Source organism: Astatotilapia calliptera, chromosome 13, assembly GCF_900246225.1.
Source record: "Astatotilapia calliptera chromosome 13, fAstCal1.2, whole genome shotgun sequence".
In the NCBI taxonomy this organism is placed as follows: domain Eukaryota; kingdom Metazoa; phylum Chordata; class Actinopteri; order Cichliformes; family Cichlidae; genus Astatotilapia; species Astatotilapia calliptera.
The window spans coordinates 7,393,374-7,410,698 of NC_039314.1; the positions used below are offsets into that span (position 1 = coordinate 7,393,374).

A 17,325-nucleotide genomic window follows, 5' to 3' on the forward strand; every position below is an offset into this window, starting at 1 on the left:
GTCTGAAACTCTTGTTTTTCAGCTCTAGATTGCGCAAGTAGCCATCTGTCATTTTAGCCAGGCGGCCACTGCAGCTCTGTATCTCGTTCAATACCTTCTGATTACTGCTGTAACTTTCTTTCAACTGATTTTTTTGGCCCGTCTCCCCATCATCCTGTGTCCTTTTCCATCTTTTTTTTTTATAATCTCACAATCAAATTTCATTTTCCCTGGCTTTTTCTTTTCCTCATGGAGCCATGCTGCAGAGTCAATTGTCAGTCTGGTTTCAGTGATCACAGGTTTTCTAACTTGACTGTCAGTGATGTATTGGCTTGTGCTACATTGAGTTTTTACCTTTTGCAGGAAGGTTTTTGTTTCCTTTCTCCTCCAAAAGCTGTTTTTTAAGAAAGTTTTTGCTTTTTTGTTGCTTTGAATAGTAGAGGAAATACTGTACTCGTCAACAGAGAAATGAGGCTGCTATTGAGAGCTTTGCTATTACACAAGGCTGGGCTCATTTTTCTACTATATTGTAAAGTGATGTTTTAGCAGGGATTTCTAGTTATTTGTGGAGGAAAATAATTATAAACATGTAACTACTTAATTTAGAACAAATTGGAAAGATGAGCCAGAAGGTGTAAAATTATCAAGCAAAGCAAATTATTTTGTTTTTGAAACATTTAAATTAACTGCCAAAGAGCATATACTTGCTGTAACTGTAAAGTGTAGTTCTGAAGCACCACAAAAAAAGTATGAGACTTGTGCTTGTGTCAGCAACTCTCATCTCATCTCTGCTTCAGCCTTCATTTCCCTCGAGCATCTGACAAATCTAGAGCAGCCAGTATGAAAAGAAAGGCAATATCATATCATCCCACCCCTGTTTGCATCCTGTTATTAATGCCATGATTTACCAGGAAAGTCTAAAAGATCATTTTTGTTCCTTGAACACCCTGGCTGCACTCTCAGTGAGAGCTCACGATTATGTCTCTACATCTGGCTGTCTCAAGTTTCCATGCCATTGTTAATGTCATAAGGTAACCTAGCAACAGCTATGTGTCTGTGCCGATATGTTAAAGGAGGCTGAGGAAAGTAAAGCAGGAGGAGGAGGAGGAGAGCTCACTTACAGACAAAGCGTAGGCTGGATGATGGAGGAACTGTGGTCATTAATGAGCAAACGAGTAGGGAAACCAGGTGCCATGATGATTCAGGCTGCAGAATCTGACTGGTCCAGAGACAAACACTGAACTCAGGTGATGCGTTTTTGTTCTTCTGTGGCAAACTGCAGGCTGTTCGGGGACGAGTCAGACCTTCACTTCTGGACGGTGGCATCCCACTACATCCAGTCATTTGCACAGGCTCGTCAGCTAACTGTGTCCGCCGCAGAGGGTCAGGCCCAAAGCGAAGGAGTCCAACTGTCACCTCAGAGCCACCTGGACATCTGCCACGATGTCTTGTGTGAAACCTCTTATTTCCAGGTCAGTATAATAAGAGAAAATGGAGAAAGTGTTTACCTGTGTTTGGTGCTGTCTCTTTGGTGAGCAGAGAAAGTAAAGACAGATAAGTTTCAGCCAACATTGGAAAAAAAAAAATCCCCCCAGGAGTCATCCCAAAGACAGTCGATGTCCTCAAGCCAGACTATGCACAAACAAACACAGACGGCCTGTCCCTTATCGTCCACGGTGTCAATATCACCTCGGTCAAACAGTGCATTCTGTTACTAATGACGCTGTGGATCTACTCTCGCCCACATTTTTAAGCCTTTAAGGTCAACTCCATGCCTTCCTCTCCTCTGAGTGATTCAAGCCCTTATTGATGCCCTCTTAAAAATGTCTAATTTGTTTGTGCAGTCTGATTGCGTAGCATCCTGCTGAAGACATTCTTGCATCAGCATCCAAGGTCTTTATAAATATGACTCTTCTCTTTTCATCTTCAGTTAACAGACTAGTTAGACGTGTTTCAGCACACTGAGCAACATTTTTCAAATGTCTCCATCGTTTTCCTATTTTGTATCTGTGAACTGACTTAATTTCTAGATGGATTTTTGGATTTTTTTTTTTTGGCTGCTGTACCGTTTTTTTTCCCCCCCACTGTGCCAACCTCCGTGTACCCGAGAAAGTAAAATGAGGAAAAAACCTTTTCCATTTTTGATAAAAGACGATTTAGCCAGTTGAAAACAGTGCCCCAGACCTTTCAGTTCAAGGTTTTAAGTAGCAACAAGCAAATGTACTGTCTAATTTCACTCAGTATAGTTCCAATTAAAAAGTCTTAACATCTTTTTCTAATGGATTATGCACCATTCCGTTTTTGTGAAAGTTGTGCTGCTTGCTAATGAGGGGCCATGCAGTGATCACAAAGTTAGGACTTTCAAAGAGCTACCAAGACAGTGTGCAGCAGCATTTGGCTCCTGTTGTCATAAAACGACTTCAGTGGCAGCAGCCTGCATGTAATTACTAATATCCCGGACTCCAGTACAGAGCACACAGCTCTGAAGTTACTAAACTCATTTGGTATCTCCGCAAGGAAGTATACCCACAGCTATGAATTGCAGAAGAATTCATCAAAATAAAGCGAAGCCAAAAAAAGAAGCCTCTGTTGTAGATGTAGACGCAATAAATGTGTGCACGTAGCCATTCTTATAAAGAAATCTCCTATGCTGCTATCTCTCCCGAAAATTGATGACTCAGTCTTTTGTCCATCAGCTGCTGTTTTTCTTTTTCTTGCCTATCTTTTGCTCATTGAACAGAGTGCAGTCAGTACATACAATCACACAATCTCGATGCCTGCAGTGAGTATAGCAGATTGAGCCCACGCGAAACCAACCTGAAGAATTTCTTTTAACATGCCTGTTGAGACATGCATGGGACGCCCTGCCCTCCTTAAAGAATATATCAGATCCAACGCCACCTTCACTGAACCCCCAGGGTAGTGAAGACCTGAACGTCTATCCTTCCCCCAGGGAGACAATTTTTGACTGAGTCGGGGAAGCCACGGAGACATTTTCACCAACACATCAGTGATTTTTCTCCATGTCCTCCAGCTCCCTTTGTGTCAGTACAGTCAGTATTACACATCATTATGGGGATATAGCATCACGCCCCAAGACTCCCACAGAGCTGACATGGCCTTGAAACAGCAGCTGCAGTGATGACAGCTGCATCATTTTCCCACTGACAGGACTGTTTGAGTGACTTTCTGAGCCATAGAGTGTAGGTAAAAATAAAAAAAAGTCACAAAGTCATGTTTGGCGAACCTAAGATGGCATGCTGTATCTCTTCCACAGAGATGACCCTTAAAGTCCCCAAGAAGTGACCACATACTGATGGATGCGTCCACACAAGGCAGTTAGAAAGACATCATTTTGTGGAAACCTTTTGTTTCTATCACTGCGTGATCAGTGAACAAAGAACTAGTCTTGTTTACTTCCCACATACAGTTAGCATGATGCATTAACTGGACGTGGGAAGCTGGCGTCTGGTGAAGACTGCTCATTCAGCCTTTGTTCCACAGATGGAAGAGGTGTCACCGTCCACTCAAAGACATGAAGAAGGCAGCTCTAAACTTCTCCATACATTACATGGTGGAGGTGCACATGAGAATAAAAATGTCAGACTTTGAGCAGGCTTTAACCTGCCTCATCCCGGTACAAAGTCGGCGTGATCTCACCCATGTGAGAAAGGAGCAGGTCAAGTTGAATTCACAGTAGTGGGCGAGTGGATGGTGCGTTGTGTTTCCTGTGTGGTCTTGTCCAGGAGCACCTTAACCTAAACCAAACAGAGTATTTCTTCCACTGACTTCATCTTTGAAGTGAAGTATCTGACAGGGAAAAAATGAGATCTCCTGTCACCAAGAATTGGGAAACAGAGACTTAATAATGAAATACAGTACAGGGAGCACTGACACCCAAGAAACTTGTGAAGTTTTTAAAGACATTATAATTATACTCTCCATCTCTGGTATATGTATTCATGTAATCCATCACTTTCTCCCTATATTAATGCATGCGTACTAACTCATATCCTCTCTGTCTCTCTCTGACACAAAGTTTAATGGATTTCTGGAAGCACTTGTTACACAAAGCAAAAACTTATTCCTACTACTCCTTAAGTTGTTGCTCCTTGTGTTTTTCTTTTTAACAGAAGTTCCAGCTGGATCGAGTTCACCTGCAGGAAGTAAAGCGCTCCAGTTATGAACACACTAAGAAATGCGCTGACCAGCTCCTCCTTCTGGGTCAGGTAAGTATGACACCACCGCACCGCCTACACAGTTAAAGTGCATCTGCATGGAGACTATAGCTGTGAGTTGTCATGTGGCATAACTGGTAGACTATGCACCACACTTTCCATTGCAAACCACACAAATCTACACCTCCTTAGCTGTGCATACATGCAAGCTAAAATGTCATAGTCATAAATAGTTCATATCGCAGTGAAGAAAATCAGCGCTGCTCCTGTCCTCCCTAGCTTCACAGCCTGCGGGGACTGACATCACCTCTTTCACCTCTCAATGTCACCACTCTCCTTCTAATCACAAGCTGCAATCAGCCGGCTGTTTGCTGGAGGTGCAGTTATCCAGCAGGCAGACAGGCAGAGGCCGGTCGGTGCTGACCCCAGCACGAGCTCCAGCCTTCATCTACACCAGATGAAAAGCATGATAATAAACATAATTTCCCCTCGCAGCTCTGTCTTGTTCAGCTCGTGCACAGTGGTTACCTATCAGAGCCACTAATGCCTTGTTTCTCTCTGCTGCCACGGTAATTACGCTCTCATCTCTTTGTTGTTGCTCTCAGACGGACCGGGCGGTGCAATTACTGTTGGAGACGAGCGCAGACAACCCCAGCTACTACTGTGATTCACTCAAGGCCTGCCTAGTGACCACCATCACCTCTTCAGGCCCCTCGCAGTCTACAATCAAGCTAGTGGCCACCAATATGATAGCTAATGGCAAGCTTGCAGGTAGTGTTCCTCTATATCTGATACCAGAAAGAACATTTTTATTTGTATAGCATACACCTGGGATCTTTTTATTTTTAATTTAAATTGGAAAGATTTATATTGGAATCAATCAATAAATCAAATAATGCTTATCTTATCAATTTGGCTAATAGCAGCATTGTGTAATGAAACCATTCTGCTGCTTTCAGGGCCAAGTTGGCCACCTTTGGTACTGATAGCTATGATGTCTCACACGTGTGTATGACTTGTCAATCTTCTGCTGTTTATCAGAGGGAGTTCAGCTGTTGTGTTTGATTGACAAGGCAGCAGATGCTTGCCGCTACTTGCAGACCTACGGGGAGTGGAACCGAGCCGCATGGCTGGCTAAGGTAACTCAGCATGACGGGATCCATCAGCAGGATGAAGATCAGATACTGAGTAATGTTTGGATAGTGTAAATCTGTGGGCATGTGAGTTGTGGATGTGTGACGCTTATGGCGCCACGATTTATTCTCTGAAGTTTGTTTTCCTGTTAGCTGTTGCACATCAGGGAACTCTCGTAGTGGTCACATATTTATGCTCCCCTAGACTTTTATACAAACATAGACTGTGTGCACAGTTATTAGGCAAACATTTTGACCTTATCGTTGTTTTTATGCATATTTTCCAGCTATAAGCTTTATAAACTTGAATGACTTATTGGATTGAAGCATATCAGGTGATGTGTGTAATGAAGGAGGGTCTGGTCTAAGGAGATCAGCAATCTATATCAGCTTCTTTTCCTCGTGCAAAATGGGCACAAAAAGATATTTAACTGACTTTGAAGGGCAAAACTTATTTTTAAAATAATCTTTCAAGGAGATGCAGAAATTGTTACAATATTAGGGCATGATGACAGAACTAAACTTATTGTTGTAAATAGTCAACACGCAGACAAGATACGTGTTGAGGGAAAAAAAGAGTCAAATTAACTGCCAAAGATTTGAGAAGACTCAGACATAAAGCTGTTAGGAATCCCTTATTCTGCAGCGCTGCCATATTCTAGAAGGCAGCCTACCTGCAGTGCAAGGTGTTCAGTGCTCAGAGACACAGCCACAGGCTGAACCCGACCACCAATGAACAAGACACATAAATTAATACCTCAGTACTGTGCCAGAAAATATCTAAAGATCAGATGGAAGGGACTGTTGTCAGGCCACACAGACGGGCCTTTGGATGGATCGGTAACCGGCTCTAGGCAAGGCAAGTTTATTTATATAGCACAATTCAACAACAAAGTGCTTTACAGAGACATTAAAAAAACAAAGACAATGAAAAGCATGATTTAAGTTTGATTAAAATTTGAAATTTAAGCTTAAAAGTGTGGATTTGGTGCTTTATTCAAATGCAGCTGAGAACAGGTGAGTCTTCAACCTGGATTTAAATAAGCTGAGTGTTTCAGCTGATCTGAGGCTTTCTGGGAGTTTGTTCCAGATATATGGAGCATAAAAGCTGAATGCAGCTTCTCCGTGTCTGGTTCTGACTCTGGGAACTGATAAAATACCGGATCCAGATGACCTGAGGGATCTGGAAGGTTGATACTGGGTCAGGAGGTCACTGATGTATTTTGGTCCTAAACCATTCAGAGCTTTATAGGCCAGCATCAGAACTTTAAAGTCTATCCTCTGACGGACAGGCAGCCAGTGTAAAGACCTCAGAGCTGGACTGATGTGGTCCACTTTTTTGGTCTTAGTGAGGACTCGAGCAGCAGAGTTCTGAATGAGCTGTAGTTGTCTGACTGATTTTTTTTAAAGATGCTGTTACAGTAATCAAGCCTGCTAAAGATGAATGCATGGACTAGTTTTTCCAGGTCCTGTTGAGACATCAGATCTTATATCCTTGATATATTCTTGAGGTGAAAGTAAGCTGACTTTGTTATTGTCTTAATGTGTTTTTCTAAGTGTAGGGCTGCATCCATCACTACACCCAGATTTCTCGCCTGGTTTGTGGTTTTTAGATGTATAGATTGAAGTTCTCTGGTGACCTGAATTGTTTTCCTTTGGCACCAAAGACTATTACCTCAGTTTTGTTTTTGTTTAGCTGGAGAAAATTGTGGCACAACCAGTCATTAATTTCCTCAGTGCATTTACCAAGAGCCTGTACAGGGCCACGGTCTCCTGGTGACATTGTGATATATATTTGTGTGTCATCTGCATAGCTATGATAGTTTATTTTGTTGTTCTTTATAATCTGTGCCAATGGGAGCATGTAAATGTTAAACAGAAGGGGTCCCAAGATGGAACCTTGGGGAACTCCACATGTGATACTTGTCTGCTCAGATGTGAAGTTACCTATTGATACAAAGTATTTCCTGTTTTCTAAGTATGTTTTGAACCAGTTTAGTACAGTTCCTGAAAAACCTGCCCAGTTTTCCCGTCGTTTGAGTAATATGTTGTGGTCAACTGTATCAAATGCTGCACTGAGATCCAGCAAAACTAAGACTGACATTTTTCCACTGTCTGTATTCAGACATATGTCATTACATACTCTAAACTCCACTTTGAAGCAGACATCAGGTGGGGCTGGAGGTAGGGTACTGATATGAGCTGGTATTATTAAAGATGAGCTAATGTATCGTTTCGGGTTGAAGATAGCCTCAAACTCAACTCCCAAACAGACTGCTAGTTTTTAGAAGACACTTTCTTGAAGCAGCATACAGGAAAAGGTCTGCGTCTTTTCAGAAGATCCTGATTTTTATACAGGACAATTCTCACATATATCATCAACATTTTGGATTTACCAAGAGTGCTGTAGTTGTTCACTACTAAAATTTATATTTTGTTGACTAATAATTGTGCACGCAGTGTGTTTTAGCAGAAGAGTGACAAACCTCCAACTAAGAACAATAATTCATGCCTTTGCGTATCGCGTTTGCTTCCAGGTGCGTCTGAACCCAGCAGAGAGCTCAGATGTGCTGAAGCGCTGGGCAGAACACCTCTGCTCCCCACAGGTCAACCATAAATCCAAAGCCATTCTGGTGCTGCTTTCACTGGGCTGCTTTTACAAAGTAGGAGAGATGCTCCACAGGTAGGAACAAGCTATAGATTCAGAAATGGGAAGATAAGACTCTTGTAATTATCCCCTGTAATAAAATACATGGATGTATAAATATATTAGCTCACTTTTTCTTCTCGAAAATGAGATTCCCTTTCTTGCACTAAAGTTTTTTGTTCTAAGACGTTGCACTTTCACAGTCCTTTTCGTCCTGATTACACTGAAGGACAAACCACAGTGTAGGGTGTGGGCTGTACCTGTGTCTCTTACCTCAGCATCGATCTCCTCTGAGAATACCGGTCCCCCCTCCTTAACAGCTCATGCTCCGAGATGCTTCTGGCAGCAAAAAGCTCTCAGAGAGAATTAGAGAGACATGAGGACGACAAGGTTGATGTATTCTGTAGGAACACAGGCATCAAGGCAGGGACGATGCTGGTTTCTGATGGTCCCTCTCACCTCCTTCTCTCTGTATCTTTCTTTTCTTCCTTCCATCTCCCGGACAGCATGAGACACTTTGATCGTGCCGCCCTCTTCATCGAAGCCTGTCTGAAGTATGGGGTGATGGAGGCCAACGACTCGTCCAATATCCTTTTTGAAAACCCATTATTGTTACACGTTACAAGTATGCACCTGATAGTAGGCAGCTTCACAGTGAAGGTCAATTTAGATGCTCTGCAGAGCACATCAAGCTCTATTTCACACTTTCCCATTAGCCAGTAACACACTGTGATCACAGAGAACAGTTGGAAAACTTTTTCAACCTAAACTTTGAAAGCTTATTGTATATCACCATCTATGGGCACAGTTTTGGCACATACTTCTTATCTGTAAGATTTAAATATATTTACCATCTAACTCAAGTAGTATGGTATCCTGTAGTGTTCCCCTGCTCCTCTGTGACTCAACTGAGATAACCTGTAACCCTTAACAAGAATTTATGTCTACATCTGTCCTACCAAACCCTTCTTTTTATCAGCCACATTTTTAATGCGCACAGTGCTGCACAATCTCTATTTTATCTAATACACGGCTGAGTATGTTGTGAGAGAAGAAAAAGAATCTGACATTCACCTAAAAGCAATATTTCATCTAGAAATCTCTGCTGTGTAATAAGATATCTGTTTGTCTTGTCAAAGCTGTGTTTACTCTGTGTTTTAACCACAAAGCGAGTTATGATTCATGAGGACTAGATCAAGCCAGGCTCTCTTCGAGCGCAGGTTTTTGTTGGAGAAGTGACAATAACGTCAAACAGCTTTTTAGTAAAAATATCTCTATTTTTCAGACTTTGTGAGTACATGAGCCAACACTGCCTAGAAGTTAGGCCCACACAAAAGAGCAAGTGTGTGTGTGTGTGTGTGTTTGAGAGAGACCAATTAATCTTTGTAAATTTAGTAATCACATAAGCCAAATGTACAATGTGCAAGAGGGCGAATGCAGTCATCCTACTGTAGCTGAAATCAGTGCAGTGCACCAACCAATCTTCCTTTCAAGAAGCTTAGATCTTATTTTTGGTCTAAAAAAACATTTTGAGCAGGGAAACACAAACGGTAGTAAAAAAGGTAACCATAGAAACCCTCAGCTCCATCCTTTCTATCACCCTGATGCTGGCAGGTCCTTAGGATGTCAGGAAACCACATAAGCAGCAGATGGACCACCCTGAGCCTTTTTCTGCCAGGGGTTAAAAGGGAGTTTTTCCTTCCCACTGTCGCCAAGTGCATGCTCACACAGGGTGGTCTGCTTTGGACTGGTTCTTATATATAGCTTTTGTACTCCACATGAGCACTCAAAGTGTCTTTAAATGTAATGCACACTTTGCACTGGCAGGAAGCTAACAGTATCACTGAGCTGAGCGCCTGCATTTATTGTGTTATTCTCTAGTTAAACGCTTTTGTTTTATTTGTTACCTTTTTGGATTTGGTTCAGTGATATAATTAGACCAACACTTGATTAATCTTTCTTGAACTTCTATAGATGAGATGCCAGTATGTAAAAGTTTCAAGTCGCTCTGCTGTGGCATCTCCTTAACTCACTATGCACATAAACTTATCGAAGCTGCATTTCTGGAATACGCGCGGCTGCTGCGCACACTGGGCCTGCGGGAGGGTGCTGCTCTGTGGGCGTCGCGGGCTGGCAGCGCTGGGGAGCAGCTGATGGAGGAGCTTTTTCAAGGAGAGGGAGGTATACCGGAAGCCATTCTCGGCGAAGAGGTCGTCGAGCTGGGCCTGGAGAGCAAAGAGTGACCTCGAAGACGGAAGATTGAGAAGACGACGGACAGCCCGCTCTTTGGTGTTTATCGAGAGTTAGCCGTTCAGTCTAACTTCAGTTAGTTAACAGTTCAAAGCATCCAGGAGCATTATGATCGTCATCATGATCGTCATCTTCACATCAATATGAGGAGTTTAATTTGATGTTGAGTCAGTGGGTTTGTCTGTGACAGTAATCAGACTGAAATGTCGTCATGTTTGGTGAGACCATTGTGTCTGTGCTCTGTCTGTATGTATCAGCCCCAAAAGAAACACTTCCCTTGTTTACCTTTATCCCCCAAAAATCTGTATATGTTTTGGTAGATTGATTGATAAATTCAAAGGATTTTTTCTTTTTTACAGTTTACTTGTTAAGCCTTATTTTCCGTGCCTGTATTAATTTCCGAGAACTGCTGTAGCTCTGCATGTTCAATTTGCCTTTAGTTTGCTGAAATTGAAAGTGGCAGAATTCATTTATTCTCCAAGTTACAGGTTCTCTATTCCTGTTTGAAAAATGCAAATCATTTGAAAGTGTCATTAAAGTGACAGTCCATTTTCAAATGACGTGACACATTCCCAATTGTTTTGTTTGTTTTGCATTTGATATAACCAAAAAGCTGCATAATTTTGATTGAAAACTTGCCTGACTGTCTTGGAAATGTACAGTAATGTTGCTGTAGACAGGCACACAGCACACTGGGGGAGGGGTTTCTGCAGCAGGTGGTGGTGCTTTATAAGTAATTGACCAAAGCCTGCTGCTGCTGCTGCTCTTGCTGCACGCGCCTCTGCAGCTGTAATAGTTGGATGGCAGTAAAATTGCACAGCCAGCCCACCCTGCACTTATTAGACACTTATTAGTATATTATCTCCCTTGATGCCAAGGACAGAGGAGTCTGACCGCAGCCACCTGAGGGATTGAGCACCATTTAATTAGAGTGTGCAGAGGGTTGTTTGTTAATCCAATCCAATAATCCAAATGGATTTTTAAAATCTTTTCTATTTTTAACGGAGAATTGTGAGGATACGTTGCAACATGTGTACTTTGATGTTTGTGTAGTGAAGTTGTTCTCTAGTGTGTATGTGTGTCACAAGAAGAGCTGTCAAAACTCCTTTTATTCAGACCTCTGGATCATTTACACAAATACTCTGTGCTGCTTCTGCTGTTGCTCATCACAATCACAGAACCCGACACACTGGCTGAGACGCCGCCAGCTTTCCTTTGCTTTGCTTTCACCTCGTTACATGGTAAAAATGTCCTGATCATAAAAAAACAAAACGAAATGTGCGCAACAATGCAAAGATTTTAGTGACTGTGTGTTTAATTTGCTTTATGTTCAGCAACTTCATCCACGGGACCTTGTAGTGCGTTACTGTGTTTCATAAACACGTCAGTGCCGTTTTCTCTCCTGTGTTACAGTAAACCCCAGGCTGTGTCACTATGGCAACCCAGTCCTATTTTAGGGGGGGGGGGGACTGCATGTTTTTCCTGTATATCAATTTTCACACGGCCTCCCCATAACGTGCTGTAGGATCCCGTAGAGTCGCACAATCCAACAGACAACGTTATGATGTAGCTGACCCGAAGCTGTGTCATCTTCTTCCAGTCGTAAAGGTATTGTGGAAGCAGCGTGTACTGTACTGCCCATTTGTGATCGGGCACTGGTTTGATTAACACTTGCTGCTTTTCTTTATATGTAGATGAACTCAACAAAATAAAATAGTTGAAAATTGAGGCATGTAGATGGGAGACGTGCCTTTAGCAGTATATTTTGTAAGAAATGATTGTAATGGTGTCAAAGTTTAGTGGCCCCTCTCCTCTCCCTCATTGTTCTTTGATCACGGTTTACACGGTGACCCTAATGCTTTAAGTTATATAGATATTGCAAGAGAATAGAAATGTATGTGTGTATATATATATATATGGATGGCAATAAAATCGATATTAACTTCCATGTTTTCTGTGTGTTGCTACAGATCTGAAGACACAAGAGGGCGCTTTAATCCCTCAGGAGGCAGGGTGACTGGTTTCTGTAGAGATCCATTATAGCCAGTGTTCCTTTTAATTTTCCTCGTTTAATTTCAACCCAGGTAGATTGAATTTGAGCGTTCGTTCATTCATCAAGCTGTCCTAAAAGTTAATTAGTTCCTGTTTCAGCCACTTCCGCGATTAATTACTCCCTTTCTGCTCACAAGGAGGGCCAACAGCTGGCTTCAGCTCTGTGTCCAGGTCTAACCGTTTTCACTCTTTTCTTCGTCGCAGATTTATTCATTGACGTGTATTCTGCTTTTTCTCTCTGTCCTGCACACAGCCCAGAACACAAAGGGAAGAAAAACAGTCTGGAACAGAGGGGCCACACAAGCGCCTTGGTTGTGCTCCTTTTAATGGCCTAATGAATAACTGCCGGAGAGCCGATCCAGCCGTTACAGCCAGGTCATCAGTATGCGGGGCCTCGCAGCAGCTTTTCTTTGCTGTTCCACTGCTTTCTACATAGGCTGCCACCCCAGCTTACCCCAAACTCCCAGTTTCCACTTTACATGCTCTCCCTCGCTCTTCTTTCACCAGAATAAACTCATGCCAACTCATGTTCTTGCTGCTCCCCATCTCCACTAATTTCCTGAAAGACTTGTTTCCGTCTGCTGCTTAGCTTTCACCTCTTGGATCCCCATTTTCCTCTAAATAAAATTCAAAGCCGTTTCAGCTGACACAATATTAAGGGGTTGTTAGCAACCGGAGCCGTGAGGAGCACTGGAAATTACCCACCTCCACTGTTTTATGCACATACTGCAAGAATTAGCAGCCAGCTACAGATCAATCATATGCAGCACTCTTGCTGTTCCTCATTTTCAATCATCTGTATAAGTAGCCACGGAACAGGGGCCTGTGTGTGCAGCAAGCAGAGAGGTAAAGCCAAGGCGGCACGGTGGGTGGATTGATATCGAAAGTATCGATAACAGCGCTATAGGATCGATACTTTGTTTTTATCTTCATTCCTCATTATGAAAGTTGTTACAATGTGACCCACTGGATTTCATTCAATCTCTGGCTCCAGTCTACATTCGTTTCCCTTCACTCCGTTGCTGGTGGGGGGTGTGGTTTAGGAGGTCCCCAACCCCTGGGCCATGGACCGGTATGGTCCACGAGAGTTGAGGCTCGGGTGAGAAATTCATGGTTTTCAGGATTTTTGTCGGTTTTTAGCTTTTTTTTAAAAATCATTTTTATTGTTAACTCTGTTTTCCTCTGTCTTTTTTCCGTGTGTTATGGATAAATTTTTTTTTTTTTTTTTTTTTTTACCGGTACTGGTTTCATTTTTGTTGTATTTATCCGCGACACCTTAAGGGCCGGTCCATGAAAAAATTGTCGGACATAAACTAGTCCGTGGTGCAAAAAAGGTTGGGGACCGCTGGTTTAGGATGATGAAGGGGGGGACGTTTACAGATGTGGACGCATGTTTATTTTTTTCTGCAGGAGAGCTAGGTGGATCGATCCAAATATCGCTAGTATCACATCGATACTAGTGATATGATCAATACTTAGTTATTCATACTGAGAATAGCAACAATGTGAATTTTTTTGTAATGACAAAATACATCTCAAACATACAAAATATCTGAATCTTTCTGTGTTTTTGTCACGTCTATTTTAACAGCCTATTGCTCATTTAAACATCAGAAGCTGACCCAAAGTGTCCAATTTCAAAATACAGGAAAAGCTGAAAGGTGTGTTTTGTTGTGTTACCCAAGTATTGTGGAAAGAAAAAAATCACAGTGACTTAAAGTGTGTTCAGGATTTGCAAGCTGATGATGCAGCTCATAAATCATGACACGCTGCTCTCCCTTAATTAAGATGTCTTTACAGGTTAAAAGGATCGGTATCTGTGATACTGACCCTGTGATTATTTGGTGTTGGATCAATACCAGAATTCGCAGTATAGCACAGCACTGCTGCACGGTCTGTGAGCTGCAGACAGTGACATACACCAGGGTCATCCAGTTCCCATGAGTATGTTCCTCCTGTGGTGCTCCTGACAGATAGCTTTATCTAGGATGGGCAAGTCCAAGCTCGCTTGTATCCCTTACTCCTTCTTCATTTGTGTGAGATGTTTTGAGATTTTCCCCTCACTCTCCCTCATCCCCGTTTCTCGCTGAGGGTTACCACTGAGTTCATTCCTCATTTTCTGTGTAATTATCCTTTCTTCCATTGTTTTCTTAACCTCCCCCAGACATTTCTGAGCATTCTTCAGGCAGCTCACACCCCAGGTAGTGGAATAATTTGGGGTTTGAGTGGCTGCCGCATTTATGAGGATAATTATTTTTATGGGCATGATTATTTCTTTTTCAGTGATGTCCTTTTAACCTTTCCACAAAATGCCAGCTTTCCGGGACGCTGACTTGAATACTAAAGCCCACTCTACATCAATGCCCACTTTTCTTGCCTTTCGCCTCACTGTTTTTTTGTGATCCCACTCCACTCCTTGGGAAACCCGAGCTATACATGTAAAGGTCATATCTGTTTCTCTCAAACAATCTGCCTCCCCTCCCTCTCACATCACCTCTCATCGCCCACATCTGGGGGTATCACCTGGCGTGGAATGAACCCACAGGCTCGATCTCATCTGAGTTTCTTTCCTGGTAAGGAGGCGGCTTCCCTCCCTCCCTCCTTTCAGTCGCTGCTATTGGTCGAGTTCACTGTTCACCCTCTGTTTGCGGGCTCTGACTGGCTTTGGAGCAGTGCTGGGGGCTCTGCTTAGGAGGCTCCAGGTGATGTTTATGTTGCAAGTCTTCAGGCCCCATGCTTTATCTGATTCCATTTGAATGAATCCCACAGTGCTCAGCAGACCATGTCCTCACCTCAACACAGCACCACACTCTCCCATTTAAGAAAAAGGGCATGAATGAGACAGTAAAAGAAAAAAAAAGTGGGGACAAGGGGGCCAGGCAGGAGCAGCAGAGGGGAACCACAGGAACTCTGGAGCATTACCACATGATGACAAACTCTTATCGCATCCCGGTAATGACTTGTGGACGGGGTAATCTTTTTTTAAAAAGCTCCCCTTATCTCTAAAGCAGCTCTTTTGTGGCTTCCATGTGTGCAGGTTGTGGTCGGGGACTGTTATTTACAAAAAAAAAGAAGAAAGCGGTCTCTGAGCGCATTGTGTCGGGAGCGTGAAGCCACTTCTGCGATCTGCATCCGCCAAAGATACTTTTGAATAATCGGGATTAGTAGTTTCAGAAAGAGGTGCGTGATTTCAACTTGCATTGACGTACCTATTGTGCCAGGGTGGGGAAATTTCCAAACTGGGAATAGCAGGTTCATGTAATGATATTAATACCAAATATAATAGGAAATCCACACTGCTCTGTCAACAAGCCAGACAGACACAGTTGAAAGATCTCTTCCCCCACTGTTGTTGACAAAGCTTAAACCACATCCAGACCCTTTGTGACTGCATTTCTGTGTTTTTATGAGAGAAAAAAGGGCAAATAGACACTGGCTGCGGAGTAAATTCCTGGCAAGTGAACAATAAGGTGGTGAGACATCAAGAAAGAAGAGGCTTAAAGGAACAATTAACCAAACTGTATGTATATAAGGACGAGACAAAGTTAAGCCTGGACTATTGTATGCATTTAAATGTCTCGAAGAACACTATAAATCCACACTACCCCTCTGCTTGACCCCAAAATGTGCGTGTAGGTGCTCTTAATGTGTTTATTTGAGGGTCATGGGGTAAAAGAGATGCCGCAGATGCCCTAGCTACAGTGAGGCCCTCGCTGGGCTAATTGCCACTGTCGTTTGAGAGATTAGAGCTGGAGAAGGCAGGGACGATTATGAAGGAAATGGCCTCTTATAAGCTGCTGTGCACGAGGCCAGCCCGACTCAGGAGTGGGGAGTATTCCCTTTCACCGGCTTACAGTGGGAGCCAGGAGAGGATGTAAAGGATACCTGCGCCGCACTCGACCCATTTCCTAGTTGCATATGTGCATGTATGTGTGTTTATATGAGCATGAACTTGTGCTCAGTTTAAGAAAGTACAAGAGTGCTCCCTATTTAGCCCGCGTGGCCTCTTTCCTGTGAGTGCACAGGGGCAATGCTGCTGTGTTTGGGTCTCTTGCTGAGCTGCGTGTTTTTATTTCTACCCAAGCGTAGTATATGCGTTTCCTCTTCGTGTAGTCTAAGCAGACACACTGGGCCCTGTGTCTGCCAGAGTGGAACTGTGGGGGTCGCTGGAGGGGTGGGCTGTTTTGCTGCGACCCGTGCAGTCTTTCACTCCTGGGGATAAGCACGTGCTACGCTGCCAAAAGAGAACCAGGTCCAGGCTCGATTTTTCGCCCCCATGGATTTAAAAGGAAAACATCCGCCGTTCCTTTAAGTTGGGCTGGTAATCAAAAATGGAAAAGTCATATCTACAGTGTGGAGCGCAAAGCCTTTGTTTTAAAGCTGCAGTTCCTGACTTTACTCAGATGGGGATAAGTACTCTTGACCCCTTATAGTCTACAACTGTCTGGTGTATGTAGTAGATTCAGCAAAGATAAGAGGATTAATAAGTCTGGTGATGGTCTCACAGTGTAATAAGTCACTTTCACCCTCATCATCAACACATGTCTAACTGTTTCAGGCTGTAGTTGAAGTAAAATCACTCCCTGAGCATGTTACAGTTCATTCATGTTTTGAGCTAAGTGCTAAAGTAGTGTTGTTTGTCCATTAGATTGTGCCATAGTGTGCACATAACTTAATCCACTCCTGACACATCCACCCCACCCCAGGGACCCCTGAAATGGATAAGTGGAAGAAAACTGATGGATGGATGTTTACCATAATTCCACTAGGAGGCAGCAGAGGTCTGTGAAAAGTGAGCATCAGTGAGGCCCTTGTGCAATCTAAGTCCAGTTTTAGATTAGATGGATTTGATTCCCCAAATGCAGTTACCAAAAGTACTCTACATAAACAAGAAATGAGAAAAGCTTGGAGTTTAGAGGCCAAATGCATATATTCACTGTTATGTATTTGCCAGCAAGTTATTCCACAGCATCATCCCCTTTAATTAAAATGCACCAGTGTTTATTTCAACACATTATTTAGTCCTTCAAGTGTCGTCCACATATGTGATATAGTTTTCTGTTTTTGAAAGGAAAAAAATAGTCCC

The 17,325-nt window shown here is 42.9% G+C and overlaps 1 protein-coding gene across 1 annotated transcript in view; it reads left to right on the forward strand.

The window, feature by feature from the left end:
- Nucleotides 1-12,135, forward strand: part of wdr11 (WD repeat domain 11) — a 62,181-nt gene extending 50,046 nt beyond the window's left edge. The window contains exons 23-29 of the mRNA XM_026189428.1: nt 1,262-1,451; nt 4,113-4,208; nt 4,763-4,928; nt 5,199-5,296; nt 7,828-7,973; nt 8,444-8,523; nt 9,978-12,135. Of these exons, the coding sequence (XP_026045213.1) occupies nt 1,262-1,451; nt 4,113-4,208; nt 4,763-4,928; nt 5,199-5,296; nt 7,828-7,973; nt 8,444-8,523; nt 9,978-10,180 (979 nt within the window). The 3' untranslated portion in view covers nt 10,181-12,135. The remainder of the gene's footprint in view (nt 1-1,261; nt 1,452-4,112; nt 4,209-4,762; nt 4,929-5,198; nt 5,297-7,827; nt 7,974-8,443; nt 8,524-9,977) is intronic.
- The last annotated feature ends 5,190 nt before the right edge of the window (nt 12,136-17,325 follow it).